The 17,054-nt window shown below is 44.3% G+C and overlaps 1 protein-coding gene across 1 annotated transcript in view; it reads left to right on the top strand.

Annotated features, from left to right (window-relative positions):
- The window catches only part of IL17RE (interleukin 17 receptor E), a 54,224-nt gene that overhangs the window by 19,146 nt on the left and 18,024 nt on the right, over positions 1-17,054 (top strand). The window contains exons 2-6 of the mRNA XM_069966820.1: positions 3,778-3,793; positions 4,367-4,513; positions 9,853-9,959; positions 10,129-10,252; positions 12,368-12,507. Of these exons, the coding sequence (XP_069822921.1) occupies positions 3,778-3,793; positions 4,367-4,513; positions 9,853-9,959; positions 10,129-10,252; positions 12,368-12,507 (534 nt within the window). The remainder of the gene's footprint in view (positions 1-3,777; positions 3,794-4,366; positions 4,514-9,852; positions 9,960-10,128; positions 10,253-12,367; positions 12,508-17,054) is intronic.

Below are 17,054 nucleotides of genomic sequence, written 5' to 3'. Positions count from 1 at the left end.
ACTAAGCTGTAATACCACACACAACCTATTAACTGCTGTCATTGAAAATAAGAGACATTCTAAACCTCTTTGCCACATAAATCCTATTTTTCATGCATAAAGAACATTCATGCTTAATATCTTCTGTATGGAATATTACTTCAAGGATTTTTATGCCTATAGCAATTATTGGTTACATTCTGGGGCAATTTATAAAATGTCATTTTATAATTATTTTATATATTATCATAGTGCCCACTATGTACAATGCTGGACTGGAGTTTCTTGGGACCACCAGGGGTGATGATACTGAGGGTCCCGTCTATACAGAACGTTACTTACACTTTCAAGCAATCTATTCTGTGATCATTGTGCACATTGACCACAACATTAGTAAGGTTAAATGGTTATTTATGGATAATTTCAGAAGAAACAGATTCAAGTAACACGTAATTAGCTAAAAGTCAGCTCCAAATGAGGTTGTCTTTTGCTAAATCATTGGACCCAGTACTGTTTCAATACTCCCCATGTACAAGAATATAATCACTACAATATTTCTACTTTGTACAACAATATAACTACTATGATATTTTTCCTTTGTACAAGAATATACCTACTATAATACTGCATCCTGTGTACAAGAATATAACTACTATAATGGCATAAGCGAGGAGAAACAAAAATCCAATGCACTCACCGATCTGCTGGAATCTTCAGTGGTTTATTGGTAGCAAATCATACCGAGGAGGGGGAAGAGTGGAATAGGTGTGGGACCGTCTCTGCAATCACAACATTTTCACGCCGCAGTGCTTTGTCAAGTTCAGAGTACGTCACTATCGGGGTAGGAGTGTCTTATATACAATCTTCCTCTTCCCCGTTGCACCCCGACTATTATCTCAGTTGGTTCGTATATGTCGATGCATTGCCTAAGCACCTACACGTGAGCCTAGTCCACCCTGATTTTGGTTAAAAAAAATACTGACCAAAATATTGAGTGAAATACTTTGTGTGAACATAGCCTAATACTGCCACTTACTACAATAATGTAACAACTGTGTACACACATAGTACTTCTGTCAGTCTATTTTTTAACCAAATATAGGAGTGGCTTGAAAACACAGAAACTGTGCAAATCTTTCCATTATAATTTTGTCCTGTCAGTTCCACTTCTGATTTTGGCTACAAATACTGACCAAAATACTGACAGAAATACTGACCAAAATACTAAGGCTATGTCCCCCAATAGTATTTTTGCACAGTATTTTGCAACCAAAACCAGAAGTGGATTAAAAACACATGAAGGCTATATCCATACACTGTTAAAAATTAAATGGATAGCCGTCATTTAATAAAAAATAAGGTTGGACAACCAGGCGGCCTATGAGGCCCAGAGCATATTCCAAGCATATGGGTAGGGTGACTCGAGGCCAAGGCCCTTTAAGGGCTCACACCTTGGAGATATAAATGTATTTGCAGAGCTTTGTTAGCTCTGGAATAGACAATAGCTCTTCACTTTCCTGGTAGCATAGATGGTGTCCTGCGGACTGGACCCCGGGGCTCCCCGCATCATGATACGGTTTAAATGTTTATGCTAGTGTACTGGCACAGACACACTATAGACAGATTGTGGAGATCGTGTGAATGCCCACAATATCACAATGCTCAGAGCACCTCATGGCTTATTAAGAGGGGGGACATTACTAGAAAAGTGGAAATAAAGTAGTCTCACTGACGAAGAAAAAAAATATTGCAGTATATGTTGGTAAGAGGAACCACAGACCTTCATCGATATGGGAATTATGGAATTGCTGTTTTTATTGGATGGGTATTTCCATCTGACAAAGTTATTCTCTATCCTCAGGATAAGGGATAACAGCCGATTGTGGGAGGCCTGACTTCTGGGGGCCCCCTCAATCACAAAAACAGGTATTCAAGTTTTATAGGTATGCTAACTACCCCTCAGTGTACAAAAAAGACGCCCATCGCACCTCTAGCAATGCCCCTTACTGAGGCTGCCCCTCTGCAACGGCCATTACTGAGGAGGGACAGCTCTGTATTGATTAGGGGCATTGCTAAAGGAGCGGGCTGTTAGCTATTTAGGTGCACTGAGGAGTAAGTGATTTCCCCCTGTGCATTCTTAGCATATTAGATGTTTGTTACATATAAACTACACACTGAAGCATAGTGAAAGTACCATGTACCTCTTTGTAGAGTCCTCTTTTACAATCTATCGGGTTGGGGGGGGGGGGCATTCTAACCAAAAAGGTTGTGAGAAATAGATAACCCCTCTAAATGACTGCCTATAATGTAAGTACACGTAGATAACTTCACCAGTTATTTCAGAACATCTGGACAAGTCGGTCAGTTTACTTATTGCTTAAGTAGAACATCGTGTGCAAAAGCTAACAAAAACGAATTGATACTCAATGAATGTGGCGCTTAATTCCAAAACAAACAGTTCCTTCCTATGCCCTGGTTCCTCTGCCAATGATCTGGGTACAGAAAACAAACCGTGTGCCACCTTACTAAACATGGTGATGGGTTGTTTCTGAGGTCAAGACATCTAGCTTTGCTCTCCCTGTGCTGCACATCTCTGGGAGATGGGTCACCCCTGTGCAGCACATCCAGGGTCAGGGTGGGCACAAGGAATTCCCTGGTGTTCTGCTTCAGCTACTGACTGAGAAGGCAATTTCATGTGCCGATCCTGGAAGTGTTGCCTGGTTTGACTCGGTGGAGGTGTGGGGAAGCGAGGGAGGTAGTTTTTCCTTTTTTAACACCTGCATGGGCACAAGTAAACATAATAGTGACTTCCTGTTAATATTTGTAAAATTGTGAGACATTGTATAATGCACCTGTTTTGCCAGACTCCTTGTATTGCTGAGGACATAAGGAACATGGACCATCTTAATTTCCCATACACAGTAGTCTGTAGTCCGATATCTGTAGGCCTGACACTTATCTAATATGTATGTTCACTTTTATTGTCACCCAGAAAACCTAAAACTTAAACTCAAAATTATGTGTCTGTTAATTTCATATAGTATCTTTAAAATGGATGAAGCTTTATTGTAGCTCCCCCTAGTGGTGACTCTATATAGCCAGAATTTTCTAATTGATTTGTGGCTGTACAGGGGATATTGAAATCTAATTCGATAGATGGACTTTTAACAGGGAAATCCAATAAATACTACTGTATGGTTGGCATGGTGGCTAATAAGAACACACACAGACTGCTTTTGGGGGCTGAGCACCAGCTTACACCCTACTGAACTGAAAATCTTGGTGGGATTCCCTGGGCATCAACAGTTTGGTATCACAGGGAAGTATCCAGCATATACACATAGCTTCACCCCTTGAACGTCCGCAATAAGTAGCAGAGATGGTAACAACTGTGTCATGCAAACAGACACAATGCACACTCCTGTTGGTTCTGTAGGAGTTTAACTGTAGAAAACATGAATTGTGACTTGTTGTGATATCAGCCTAATGATACCATTATGTGCCAGGGTGTATTGCCTTTAAACAAATTGCTTTAATGATCCCTTAAACACTATAATTATATGGAAGATTGCACATTTGCGTGTCAAACATTGCGTCCTCCGGCTGAAAGTATTCACACAGTAGTGGCATTTGTGGACCTATGGAATATTACATTAGATTATTATTGTACTCCATTTATTTGAATGATAATAGGTTTATTTTATGTCATTTTATAAAAATCACTTTTCATTTGCTATTTTTATTTTTTTTACAATGTTTTCTGTGATTATAATATATATTTTTTTCTTTATGTTTCAGAAATATAAACTAAAAGGTAATTATTAATTTTTATCCCTTACTGTATGTAACTTACCTTGTATTTATGATGAACTTATGTATCCAGTATATATAGAAACCTGATCATCTGATATAGTATATGATTGAATATTATGTAGAAGTATAGCTAGTATGTATATTTTTTGAGAGTACAACCATTATGTATAGCATAGGGAAGCATGGTTATTATCTGCCATTTAGCCATTATCTGCATAGTGGAGAAGGGGGAAACTTTGGCCCTCAAGCTGTTGCAAAACTACAATTTCCATCATGCCTATACAGCCAAAGATTCCCTGCCCAGGCATAATGAGAACTGTAGTTCTGCACAGCTGGAGGGCTGAAGGTTCCCCATCCCCGATATACAGTATAGGAAAGATGGCATAGCCATTAGCCAGAGTATAGGAAATGATAGCCTCTATTTATAGTTTAGGAAAGCCTAGCTATGTCAGCATTCTCCCTATCTGCACTCTAATCTGTAATATAGTCATAATTCCGCAGTATATGCAGACATAGATAACCACTGCTCAGACAGTTAATAGACTAATACAACCTTTCTATTTTTCCTTACCAGAGTCCCTTATATTTCTATCCAATATAAGAGATCTTACCACAAACTGGACCCTTCCTCCTGAATCTCTTAATCTATCCACCGTATCACTGCGCGAAGGACCTCACTGTAAACTGTGCATACGAATTAACATTTCGGTGAATGCCACAGGTGGGTAACATACTGTTCCTTATTACATTGTAGATGACATTGGCAATGTGGTAGAGACTGGCACTACATGCTACCTTCATTTGAATGCGACTGAGCTGCAATACCAGACACAGCCTGTAAACAAGAGATGGGCTGTTTCCCTGTTGCTCGTTTTTTCCTATCTCATCCAATACACGTGTAGTAGAGGAACGTTGTGTTGTGTAATTCCTTCACACGGGATCATATAGGATAGGCCCTGCTGCAATAAATCATCGATGCACATAATTGTGTAATGTTTATAGCTTTTGGAATTTGGTGCGAGCATGTTTGCACCATGACAGAATCGCCCTAACATAGTTGGATTTAACAGCCTTTGTTACTGAGTAATCTTTATGGATGACTGCCTCTTAACCACTTATTAGAATGGAAAATAGGAATTCCTTCTTGGCAGCTTTAGGTCAATGTTGTATACGGACTGTGGGTGGTCCCTGTGCTCCTATATAAAGGTCTAATAAATAACCAACTAAAGAGTACGTATTGCCGAGGGGTGTTTTTACTGATTCTGAATTTAAGATCTTATACTACGAGTTAGTATGGATGGGGGATAACAAGCTCAAATGGGAATACCCCTTTAAGTTTGTCATACCAATTATAGGGTGGGGCTCACCTACCAATTTTACATGGACAGGATGACTATTAAATGTATATAGGGGTCTCCCAACTCCCTGAGCGATGATGTCAGGGGAAGAAAGGATCAGGTCTCTCCCCTCCTCTTTATGAACACATGCACACTTGTATATGTATAGCGTGAATAGGGAAGAATCATTGTTGGCAGAAGATCATTCCACCTACTGAAGGTATATGGGCCTTTACAGGCACAGGACAAGCTATAGGGTTGCCTGTCTGAGAGCATGGTGGAGCTGTATTGTATGTTTTCGAGGGCAACCAGAAGCCGATATGTACATGAATACAGGAACAATGTAAAGTGTTAAAGGGGTACTCCAGAGAAAAATATTGTTTTCAGATCAATCAGTGCAATAAAGTTATACAAATTTGATCTTTCAAATCAACTGGTTTCAGAAAGTTCTATAGATTTGTAATGTACTTATATTTAAAGATCTCAAGTTTTCTCATACTTATCAGCTGCTGTATGTCCTGCAGGAAATGTTTTCTTTTCAGTCTGACACAGTGCTCTCTGCTGCCACCTCTGTCCATGACAGAAACTGTCCAGAGGAGTAGCAAATTCCCATAGAAAACCTTTCCTGCTCTGGACTCTGACTTGGACAGAGATGTCAGCAGAGAGCACTGTCAGATTGGAAAGAATACACCACTTCCTGCAGGACATACAGCAGCTCATAAGTACTGGAATACTTTTTTTTTATTGGAATTAATTTACAAATCTGTATATCTTTTTGGAACCAACATGTTTTTCTCCACTGTACACTTTTTAAGTAATCTATATAGTAGTTAAAAAAAAATCTAATATGGTTTTATGGTATATATACAGCTTAAAAACAATTTAACACTGTACTATAAAATGTGGATTTCTGGGAGAGAATACCTGCAGGGCAATCAGATCATATCCTTGTACATTTGCATTTCCCCATGTTGGATCCAGGTATAATTAATTCTTCATGCAGCTTGATATTTACAGGCACATCACTGGCTTATGCAATATGTGGCGTAATGAGGTTTCTGCATAGGGACCAGCATTACTGGTTTGTGTAGATTATATAGGTCACTTGCCAAATTAATAAAAAAGTGATGATTTCTGAATAGCCATATAGCCCATATCCCCATTTATTCAAAGACCCCAACACAGCACGGATAAACATGAAGCCCTCAACATAGCAGGCACAATGCCCCAATACCTACATCACCAGCTCCCATAATACAGTAATTCTTATGACACAGTCAGATAGTAACAGTGCCCACAACAATGCCAACCACAGTACCCCAATAAGACAACCTGCCATATAATACAGATAACTAGTTCCAGTGTCCTACAACACTGACAGCATACATGCACTACATGGCCATAGCTACATAACTAAATGCAGTATAAGGCTATGTTCACACTACGTATATTTTCATAAAACTACGACTGTTGTTGCTGATTGCAACAACGGCAGTGATTAATACGAAAATATACACTGCCGTCTATGGAATCCTGGCCGGAGTGTATACACATAGTATTCACTCTGGCCGGGATCCCTAGCGCCGCAGTTGAATAGCAGAAAACCCTGTCAGTGCACACAATGGAGCGAGCGGCTCCGGCCGCTCGCTCCATTGTGTGCAGTGTGGAGTTCTGATGCGGGTGCGCAGGGTAGCGCCCGCATCAGAACTCTGCGGCGCTAAAGATCATCCGGCCGGTACTGTGATGCCGGCTGGGATGATCTTTTCTGAGACCGGCCATTCTGTGACCCGGCCGGCTCACTGAACGGCCGGTCTCATACAGTCCAGTCTGCAGGCCGTGTATGAACATGGCCTAACATAGCAGATAACATTATAGACCTCTAATAATAGCAGATCTGTCATCGTCAGCATTTTGAGGGTTTCTAGCTGCCGTAGTAACAAGGTTATCAACTGCAGAGCCTCATGGTGCGTTTACTCGTAACGATAATTGGCCCGATTGTACGATTAACGATGTCGGAGTAACATTTTTTTTTTTCATAACGAGCAGCGTTTAGACAGTACGATATATCGTACGGAAAATTCGTTTTGCGATCGTATTACGAACGCTAAAGCCTATCTCAAACATTGGTTAAATCGGCGAACAACTGTTCACACGGAACAGTGAATTTTTTGCGAACGACGATTTGATAACATGTTGAAAGATCAAAAGAGTGATGTATCGTTCGTCGTTTGCTGCGTTTACACGTACGATTATCGTTCAAATTCGATCGTTATCGTGCAAATTCGTACGATAATCGTTACGTGTAAACGCACCATCATGTGCCAGAGTACACTGATAATTGACAAGTTATTCATTTTATACAGACTGAGCGGTGCTCCTCTGATTGTTGTCCAAATTAATAAAATGGTCTGGTGAGACCTACCCGCCGCCAGAGCGCCTGCCCCTTTCTAATGATAATAAATGGGGTGGGCTTGATCAGCGCTATGGGGGCAGGCAGTGCTCCTAATGGGTGTCCCAGTGCTCCTAGCTGTCTCACCGGACCGTGGAGCACATGACTAACTGCATTGGAACGGCGCTAAGGAGGAAGGTGAGGGACATACCTTCCTCCTTGTCGTCTCCTGTGCAATAGGGACATACCCGCAGATAATTCCCCTTTAAAAGTTGCTTTATAAATGTTATAAATATAATAAACCTGTTATTCTTACCCTCTGCCCTCTTGGACTGTCAGTCACAGTGGCCCGGCCACATCCTGCTGGTGATAATGCTGACGACGACTCCACGGTCACCTGATTGTCCCAATCAGGGGCGTTGCTAGGGTCCTAAAACATCCGGGGCCCGGGCCCTCTGAGTTTCTCTCCCCCATTTCTCTCCCCTGTTTCTCTCCCCCATGCTTTTCTCCCGTTTCTCTCCCCCATGCTTTTCTCCCCTCTTTCTCTCCCCCATGCTTTTCTCCCCTCTTTCTCTCCCCCATGCTTTTCTCCCCTCTTTCTCTCCCCCATGCTTTTCTCCCCTCTTTCTCTCCCCCATGCTTTTCTCCCCTCTTTCTCTCCCCCATGCTTTTCTCCCCTCTTTCTCTCCCCCATGCTTTCTCCCCTGTTTCTCTCCCTCATGCTTTCTCCCCTGTTTCTCTCCCCCATGCTTTTCTCCCCTGTTTCTCTCCCCCATGCTTTTCTCCCCTGTTTCTCTCCCCCATGCTTTTCTCCCCTGTTTCTCTCCCCCATGCTTTCTCCCCTCTTTCTCTCCCCTCTTTCTCTCCCCCATGCTTTTCTCCCCTGTTTCTCTCCCCCATGCTTTTCTCCCCTGTTTCTCTCCCCCATGCTTTTCTCCCCTGTTTCTCTCCCCCATGCTTTCTCCCCTGTTTCTCTCCCCCATGCTTTTCTCCCCTCTTTCTCTCCCCCATGCTTTTCTCCCGTTTCTCTCCCCCATGCTTTCTCCCCTGTTACTCTCCTCTGTTTCTCTCCTCCATGCTTTTCTCCCGTTTCTCTCCCCCATGCTTTCTCCCCTGTTACTCTCCTCTGTTTCTCTCCCCCATGCTTTTCTCCCCTGTTTCTCTCCTCCATGCTTTCTCCCCTCCTTCTCTCCCCCATGCTTTTCTCCCCTGTTTCTCTCCCCCATGCTTTTCTCCCCTCTTTCTCTCCTCCATGCTTTTCTCCCCTCTTTCTCTCCTCCATGCTTTTCTCCCCTCTTTCTCTCCCCCATGCTTTTCTCCCCTCTTTCTCTCCTCCATGCTTTTCTCCCCTCTTTCTCTCCCCCATGCTTTTCTCCCCTCTTTCTCTCCTCCATGCTTTTCTCCCCTCTTTCTCTCCCCCATGCTTTTCTCCCCTCTTTCTCTCCCCCATGCTGTTCTCCCCTTTCTCTCCCCCATGCTTTTCTCCCCTCTTTCTCTCCTCCATGCTTTTCTCCCCTCTTTCTCTCCCCCATGCTTTTCTCCCCTCTTTCTCTCCCCCCATGCTTTTCTCCCCTCTTTCTCTCCCCCCATGCTTTTCTCCCCTCTTTCTCTCCCCCATGCTTTTCTCCCCTCTTTCTCTCCCCCATGCTTTTCTCCCCTCTTTCTCTCCCCCCTTGCTTCTCTCCCCCTGTGCTTTTCTCCCCTGTTTCTCTCCTCCATGCTTTTCTCCCCTCTTTCTCTCCCCCATGCTTTTCTCCCGTTTCTCTCCCCCCTTGCTTCTTTCCCCCTGTGCTTCTCGCCCGTTTTTCTCCCCCCGTGCCTGCTCACCTCCTTCTAGATCGCGGCTGCTGCTGTCCGCCTCACCCACCGTAGCGGCCGGAGGTGCTCCTACAACTCAATCAGCTCAGAGCGGGAGCGTGGGGCCGCTGCGGTGGGCCGTGGCGCACGCGTTAATTGGATGCGTGCACCACGGCCCACCGCAGCGGCCCCACACTCCCGGTTTCCGCTGATTGGATGGAGGAGCGTGTCCGGGCGCTGCGGGCGGCCAGTAGGTAAGGAGGACAGCAGCAGCGGCAATCTGCGAGCCAGATGCGGCCATCAAAAGAGCCGCATCTGGCTCGCAAGAGCGGGGCAGAAGAGATCCGGGGCAGCAGGCATTTTATTCGGGGCATGAGCCCCGAATAAAACTGCCTAGCGACGCCACTGGTCCCAATACACATGTATGAGTGCAGATGGGGATAGAGGAAGGTCCTGATCATTCAGGTCGTGCTCCAGACATAACACAGCATACCAGCTTTGCCTTTCATTCAAGGTCTCTTTTGTCTTTTATTTTAGGACTCACCAAACTGCGAGGATTTGTGGTTCGGGGGCTGGTATTAAGTTCAAACACATTTCATTCATTCCAGATTGTAAAGGAAAAACATATTAAGATCAGAGATCAGGTAAGTGATAATACAGACTGGTGGTATCCAAGATGTGTCTCTCCAGCTGCTGCAAAACTACATCTCCCAGCATGCTGGGGCAGCTGGAGGGCCACAGGTTAGATATCACAGATATAGACCGCTGCTTCTTCCTAGAGGATATCCCATATCTGGCATTTTTTCTTTCTAGTGGGAAGTGACGTATGACTGTTGGCCTATTGCACCAGGACAGGCTATACATGTCACACTGTTTACTGTGCCCAACTATGGCTTGTCTGTTAGTAAAACATACCACGTCCCTGACCATGATGCAAGTAAGTTCCATGTATTTTGTGCATTTTGTTTACTGACATTAGAGTTTTAAGGGACTTGTGGATTTGTATTGAGAGTGAAAATCTGGTAATTTGTTTCCAAGGCATTTTCTTTATTGCTGTCTTTATGTTTGGAGGATTTATTCAGTATACAGGCATGCTGATGTACTGCAGAGAAGACATTTATATAAATAAGGGCTAAGATATTCTGGAACTTAAAAAAAAAAAAAAAAAAATATATATATATATATATATATATATATATATATATATATATATACACACACATAAATTTGCTCAGCTCCTTCTGCTTTATAGACAGGTTCCCTTTAAATGGAAAATGTGCAATGCTTCACCTACCATCCAGTGGCACTGCAGGGCATATATATATTGTATATGCCCAAGGGTCCTAGCAGTGGCACTTCCTGCAAGTTGGACAACCCTTTCAGGGTTAAAGATTGAGTTACTGTGCTGCTGTTATATTAAAAAACAATAAAGAAACCATTTTTACCTCTGTGGTGTCTCTGTGTCCCCGGCTCAGTGACAGCCTGCTCAGCCAATCACTGTGTTGTCCCATCGCGGCCAGTGATTGGCTGAGCGGGAGATCCAGAGACAACGCTGTAGGGCATCAGGGGAGCGTGGACAGGTAATATAGCACAATAACTTAAGTTTTGCGCCACTTTGGCACTCCATTTTTGCAGTGAAATGGAGAGCCATAGACTTTATTGGTAATCAGTATTGCAGCAGATTTCACTGCATGTAACTCGCAGTGTAAAAATCTACTGTGATGCGGTACTTGTGAATGTACCTTTAAAGTGAATCTATCAGCTGCAATTCATGTCCCAAACTACTGACACTGTTAAAGGGAACCTGTCACCATGAAAATGCCACCTAAGCTATCAGCATCATGTTATAGAGCAGGAAGAACTGGGCAGATTGATGTATATCTTTATGGGAAAGTATTTATTATTACTTGTCATTTATTGATTGGAATCTCTATTGTTTCCATGCTAAAGAGTCCAGTCCATTGAGTGACACCACCCACTGGACTCCTTATCACAAAATGATCAGAGATTTCAATCAACGAGTTACAAGTTATACTGAATCTTTTCCCACAAAGTTATATGTGAATCCGCTCAGTTCTTTCTGCTCTATAACATGATTGTGATAGATTAGACAGCATTGTCTTGGTGACCGTGTCACTGTCGTTTAATTTTATTTTTTTGCAGAAATCAATAGTACAGGCGATTTTAAGAAACTTTTTAATTGGGTTTATTAGGCAAAAAATGCATTTTTATCATGAAAAAGCAGTTTGAAGCTCTCCCCTCTTCTCCCGTCTGTCTTTATTGTTCTCTATGGAGAGGGTAGGGATGGAGGCAGATGAGGCACCAAAACAGGACAACAAAGAGTTAATTTACAGCTGCATCTCCTCTGAAGTGACACCTCTGAATGCTGGCTTTCACACAGTTCCCGCTGTGTAATCCTTTGTTCTCTGCTTTCCGCTGACGACTAATCTCCCTCCTCTCTCCATAGAACAGACAGGGCCCGACTGATGTAAAACAGTCGAGATTTCCTGATAATGAGCAGTGGATGAGAGAGAGGAGGAAGGGGGGGACCTAAGGAAAGGCTTTTTTGAATGCAGATAATAGCACATTTGCCTAATAAACCCAATTACAAAGTTTCTTCAAATCGCCTGGACTATTGATTTCTGCAAAAAAAAGAAAAAAAAAAGAAAACGTCAGTGACACTTTAAGGAAAAGAGGTTCATGGTACCTTTTATCTATCTGTCTGTGCTTTCATAACATAGAAAAAATATTTTAGGTTCCTATCCAAAGTGTCAAAGAGGTGTTTCCAAGGTCCTAAATTCCTGGAAGCATGCATGCCTCCTCACTCCCCCTTCCATACCTGACCCTACCTGGGACTCCGCTTCCAGCTAATTGTCAGACAAGCAGAGAAAAGGCTGAGTGGCGGAGGGAGGAGGCATTCTAACCTGAGAGTTTGGGAGAGCCTCTTTGGTACTTTGCACAGTAGAATAAAAGAAGAAAATGTTCTATGCCATATATTGTAAATCTCCCTTTACCTAGCAGAATAACACCATATTTCTTTGTCCCATAAAAGAACCAGAGTTCCATTATCGGCACATAGCAGAAGAGAAAACATTTGAAATCTTTGTACCCAGAGGCTCAGAAGTGGATGTGCGGCTGTGTTATCAGGCCCATATCTGTGAGGACCTGGATACTAGTAGCAGCAAGTGGCGGGTAAGGACTTAACATAGAGACCTGGCCATTCAATTAAATGTATATAAACACCTTCTGCACCCTCAATAACTTACACTTACTCCAAGCAGCTGCAGCCATTCCTAAGGATGAAATTGAATAAAAATTGAGTAAGGCTGTGGTCTTTCTGGACGGCCGTCATTTCAGGGCCAAATGACGGACGGCTATTGGTAATGATGGACGCAAATAATGTTCATTAACTATAAACCATATATTATTTTCAGCCATTATAGCTGATAGATGGACGCCATTTTCCTGCTTTGGAAACACGTAGCTTTAGAGTATGTCTACACGTCAAAATGATGGGGGGCATTTATCAAGAGATAATAGGGACATTTATCAAGACTGGCATACTCATACACCAGTTTTAAATAAAGGCTTTGCGCAACAAATCCACCTGCTTTCAGTAGATTTGTACAATCATAAATTTCTCAGCACTCACCAGTTCAGTCTTTCGAGCGTGGGTGGAGGCAGGGGCGTAGCTAATGTCTCCTGGGCCCTGGTGCAAGAGGTCAACTTGGGCTCCCCCCTTTCTCGACCAAGCGATGCTATTGGTGTGTGTGTGTGTGTGTGTATATATATATGTATATATATATATATATATATATATATATATATATATATATATATATATATTCTCAAGACTGATATTACCAATAATACCCGCATATAGGAAATATTATCACCATACATATACCGCCATACTGTCACTAACCAAAGCCTGTATACTGTGACCAATATTGCCAATATTACCAGTACACAAGGGGCAAATATTACCACCACAACCACTACCATTGCCACCATATTGTTACTGACCAAATCCTGTATACTAAATCCAATAAAACACTGTACCAGATTACAAGTAACAAATATAACCACCACATATTGACTAACACCACCGCTGCTACTGACTAATACCACCACATACTGCCTAACACCACCGCTGCTACTGAATAATCCACTGTACACAGACCAATATCACCTCAGCCAGTCATATAGAGGTGGACGCAGCTCCACACAGGTTCTGTACACCATATACATTACAGTGCAGTTATATCAGGTGACTCACAGGGATCGTCTTCTCTGATCAGAGTTCTTCCATTTTTATCTTCTTTCTCCATCTGCCCTGGGCCATCATGAGAAATTCTCTGAGCCACGAATCCACAGAATCTGCCAGAGAAACATATTGGGCTCCTCACTCTGGTACCATCCTCATATCTCTACAAACTGCACATCTGTATTAGCCCCTTTAAGCCCTTATTTAGTGGGTAGGCTGACTGTATGTGACCCCCCTTATAATATATGCCCCCCTCTGTGTGGTCCACTATAGTACATGCCACATTGCATGTAGTCCCCCTTATAGATGGTCCCCCTGTAGCCCCCTTATAGATGGTCCCCCCTGTATCCCCCTTATAGATGGTCCCCCACTGTATCCCCCTTATAGATGGCAGGGCTGTGGAGTCGGTAAGCCGCAGCTCCGACTCCCAACTCCGACTCCTGACTTTTATCAGGATCGACTCCAACTCAGACTCCGACTCCTGAATTTTATCAGGACCGACTCCGACTTCTGACTCCTGCTCCTTCATAAATGGCCAGTCATATATCAGGGGAGTTATTTATCCCACTCGCTCAGCAGCTTCTCCCTAATGTCCTACATGATCCTGGGACGACTTCTGAGGGGATAAGGAAGCATATATAGCAGCTTCTCCTGTGTGTGCAGTGGATGCAGCCAGTCTCCAGCCTCCATGTCCTGAACTACTCACAACTAGACTAGATGGAGCAGGTGATCTTTTCCTGCTGACAGTCTTCTATGTTTCTAACTAAATATTCACCATACTTAAAGAAACACTGCTAACAATGCCAGATCCCTGTGATATAGAGGTCACACATAGTGATATACAGGGGGTCACACATAGTGATATAGAGAGGGGTCACACATAGTGATATAGAGGTCACACAGTGATATAGAAGGTCACTCTGGGGGCACGCAATAGCATGCGCACACACACACACACACACACAGCCTGCTGCAGCCATAGCATACACACACCCACCCACACAGCCTGCTGCAGCTATAGCACACACACAGCCTGCTGCAGCCATAGCACACACACGCGCACAGCCTGCTGCAGCCATAGCGCGCACACACACACACCCAGCATGCTGCAGCCATAGCACACACACACACACTCACAGCCTGCTGCAGCCATAGCATACACACACCCACCCACACAGCCTGCTGCAGCTATAGCACACACACAGCCTGCTGCAGCCATAGCACACACACGCGCACAGCCTGCTGCAGCCATAGCGCACACACATACACACAGCCTGCTGCAGTCATAGCACACACACTCACAGCCTGCTGCAGCCATAGCACACACACAGACACACACACACAGCCTGCTGCAGCCATAGCACGCACACACACACACACACACAGCTTGCTGCAGCCATAGCGCACACCACACACACACACACACACACACACACACACAGCCTGCCGCGGCAATAGCACACGTACACACAGCCTGCTGCACCTACAGCTTTCTGCAGCCATAGCACACACACACAGCTGTAGCCATTGAACACTTAAGAAAAACACACAATCTTCTCCCAGAGAGAAAACGCCACACTGAGGACAGAGGTTACAGCTACACTACTTATGTCTTCTCCTCATCCTCCTCTATATTACACAGCATTAGGGATGGTCCGAACCTGCCAAGGTTTGGGTTCGTACGAACCTGAACTCTCGGCAATGATTCCCGCTGTTTGCCCGCTCTGTGGAAAGGGTGGGTACAGCCGGAGGACCGCCTGGAAAACTGGGATACAGCCTATGGCTATAGCTGTATCCCAGTTTTCCAGGCGGTCCTCCGGCTGTATCCACCCACTGCACGGAGCGGGCAGACAGCGGGAATCATTGCCGAGAGTTCAGGTTCGTACGAACCCAAACCTTGGCAGGTTCGGACCATCCCTACACAAGATATCTTCATATTACACTGATGCTCATATACAGTCATCAAGCATCCAGGAAGAGAACAGCACAGATCTCCCCCCTCTTCCAGCTCAGAAACAAACTGCCAAATAGTGACCGACAACTTTTCCCCGACTACCCTTATGTAATAGGGCCAGTGTCCTATTACTGATATATTCCCGACCACCCTTATGTAATAGGGCCAGTGTCCTATTAGAATGTTGCTCATAATATATATTCATGAGCAAAACTTGTAAAATTCATTTCAAAATTCACTTCTACATTTTTTTTAAAGCTGGAGTCGGAGTCGGTACATTGTTTTCCGACTCCGACTCCAGCCAAAGCTAGCTCCGACTCCAACTCCGACTCCAGGCAAAACTAGCTCTGACTCAGACTTTACGACTTCGACGCCACAGCCCTGATAGATGGTCCCCCCTGTATCCCCCCTTATAGATGGTCCCCCTGTATCCCCCCTTATAGATGGTCCCCCCTGCATCCCCCTTATAATGACCCCCAGTCTGTAAAAAAAGAAAAAACAACAACACAACTCACCTGACACCTCGCTCCCCCGCCGTGGCTCTTCTCTCTTCCTGTCCTCCGGTCTGGCTGTCATCTGACGCGCGGTTCCCGGCTCTGCACGGTCCTGTCCCCGGCAGCACAAGCATCAGTGAGCTACGTGCGCGCTGGAGATGTTACTTCCGGCACTCTGGGTGCTTGTTATAGATGCTCTGTGTGCCAGAAGTACTTCCCCAGCGCACACTGACCTCACTGGTGCGTGTGCTGCCAGGGATGGGACCGTGCTGAGCCTGGAGCCGCGCGTCAGACGGGGGCCCGTCCCAGCCTCCCTCTTGTGATCGCAAGCAAAACTGCTTGCGGTCACAAGGGGGAATGGGGAATTGGGGGGGGGGGGGCTCGCGGGGCCCCCCCTTGGTAGCGGCCCAGGCGCGACGGTGACCTCTGCGACCGCAGTCGCTACGCCACTGGGTGGAAGCCTTTCCACATCCCCCCTCCACCTATTAGGCGAGCAGAGGATACGGGTGGCAAGCCACTGAGAAGGGGCGAGACTGCCCCTTTTTCATAGTGTGCTCCAGGGTCGCATCTTAGAAAATGTCCCCCAATGTGTAACGCCATGGTGCCATGTCAGCACGCTCTAGAGAACTGTGTTTTTAATCTTTATATAGTGCAAACCTAAAGAATGCCCAAAAAGCGTATAAATAACGTCCCTATGTCATTATCCCTTGACAAAGCAAAGCGAAACGTGCGTAGGGTGAGTAGGTGAGTGGGACTTTCAGTACATGCATCCACCGCTGTTATATTACATTTCTGTAAATATTTTTTTCTAATTTGGGGGTATTTGTTTAGTTGTTTTAGACCTTTGGTCATTAAACTCCATATATATCTTTTTATCTTGCTTCCCCAGCCAATTTTTCATATTAATAATTTATTTGTGGATATTTGGTGCCATTTTGTGGTGGATGCATGTATTGCTATACATATATATTCATTTAGCATGTGCAATAAATAAACATATAAATTGTTTACATCTGTCCCCTCA

This window comes from Dendropsophus ebraccatus, chromosome 4, assembly GCF_027789765.1.
Source record: "Dendropsophus ebraccatus isolate aDenEbr1 chromosome 4, aDenEbr1.pat, whole genome shotgun sequence".
Taxonomy (NCBI): Eukaryota; Metazoa; Chordata; class Amphibia; order Anura; family Hylidae; genus Dendropsophus; species Dendropsophus ebraccatus.
This window is presented reverse-complemented; position numbering and strand designations above follow the sequence as displayed.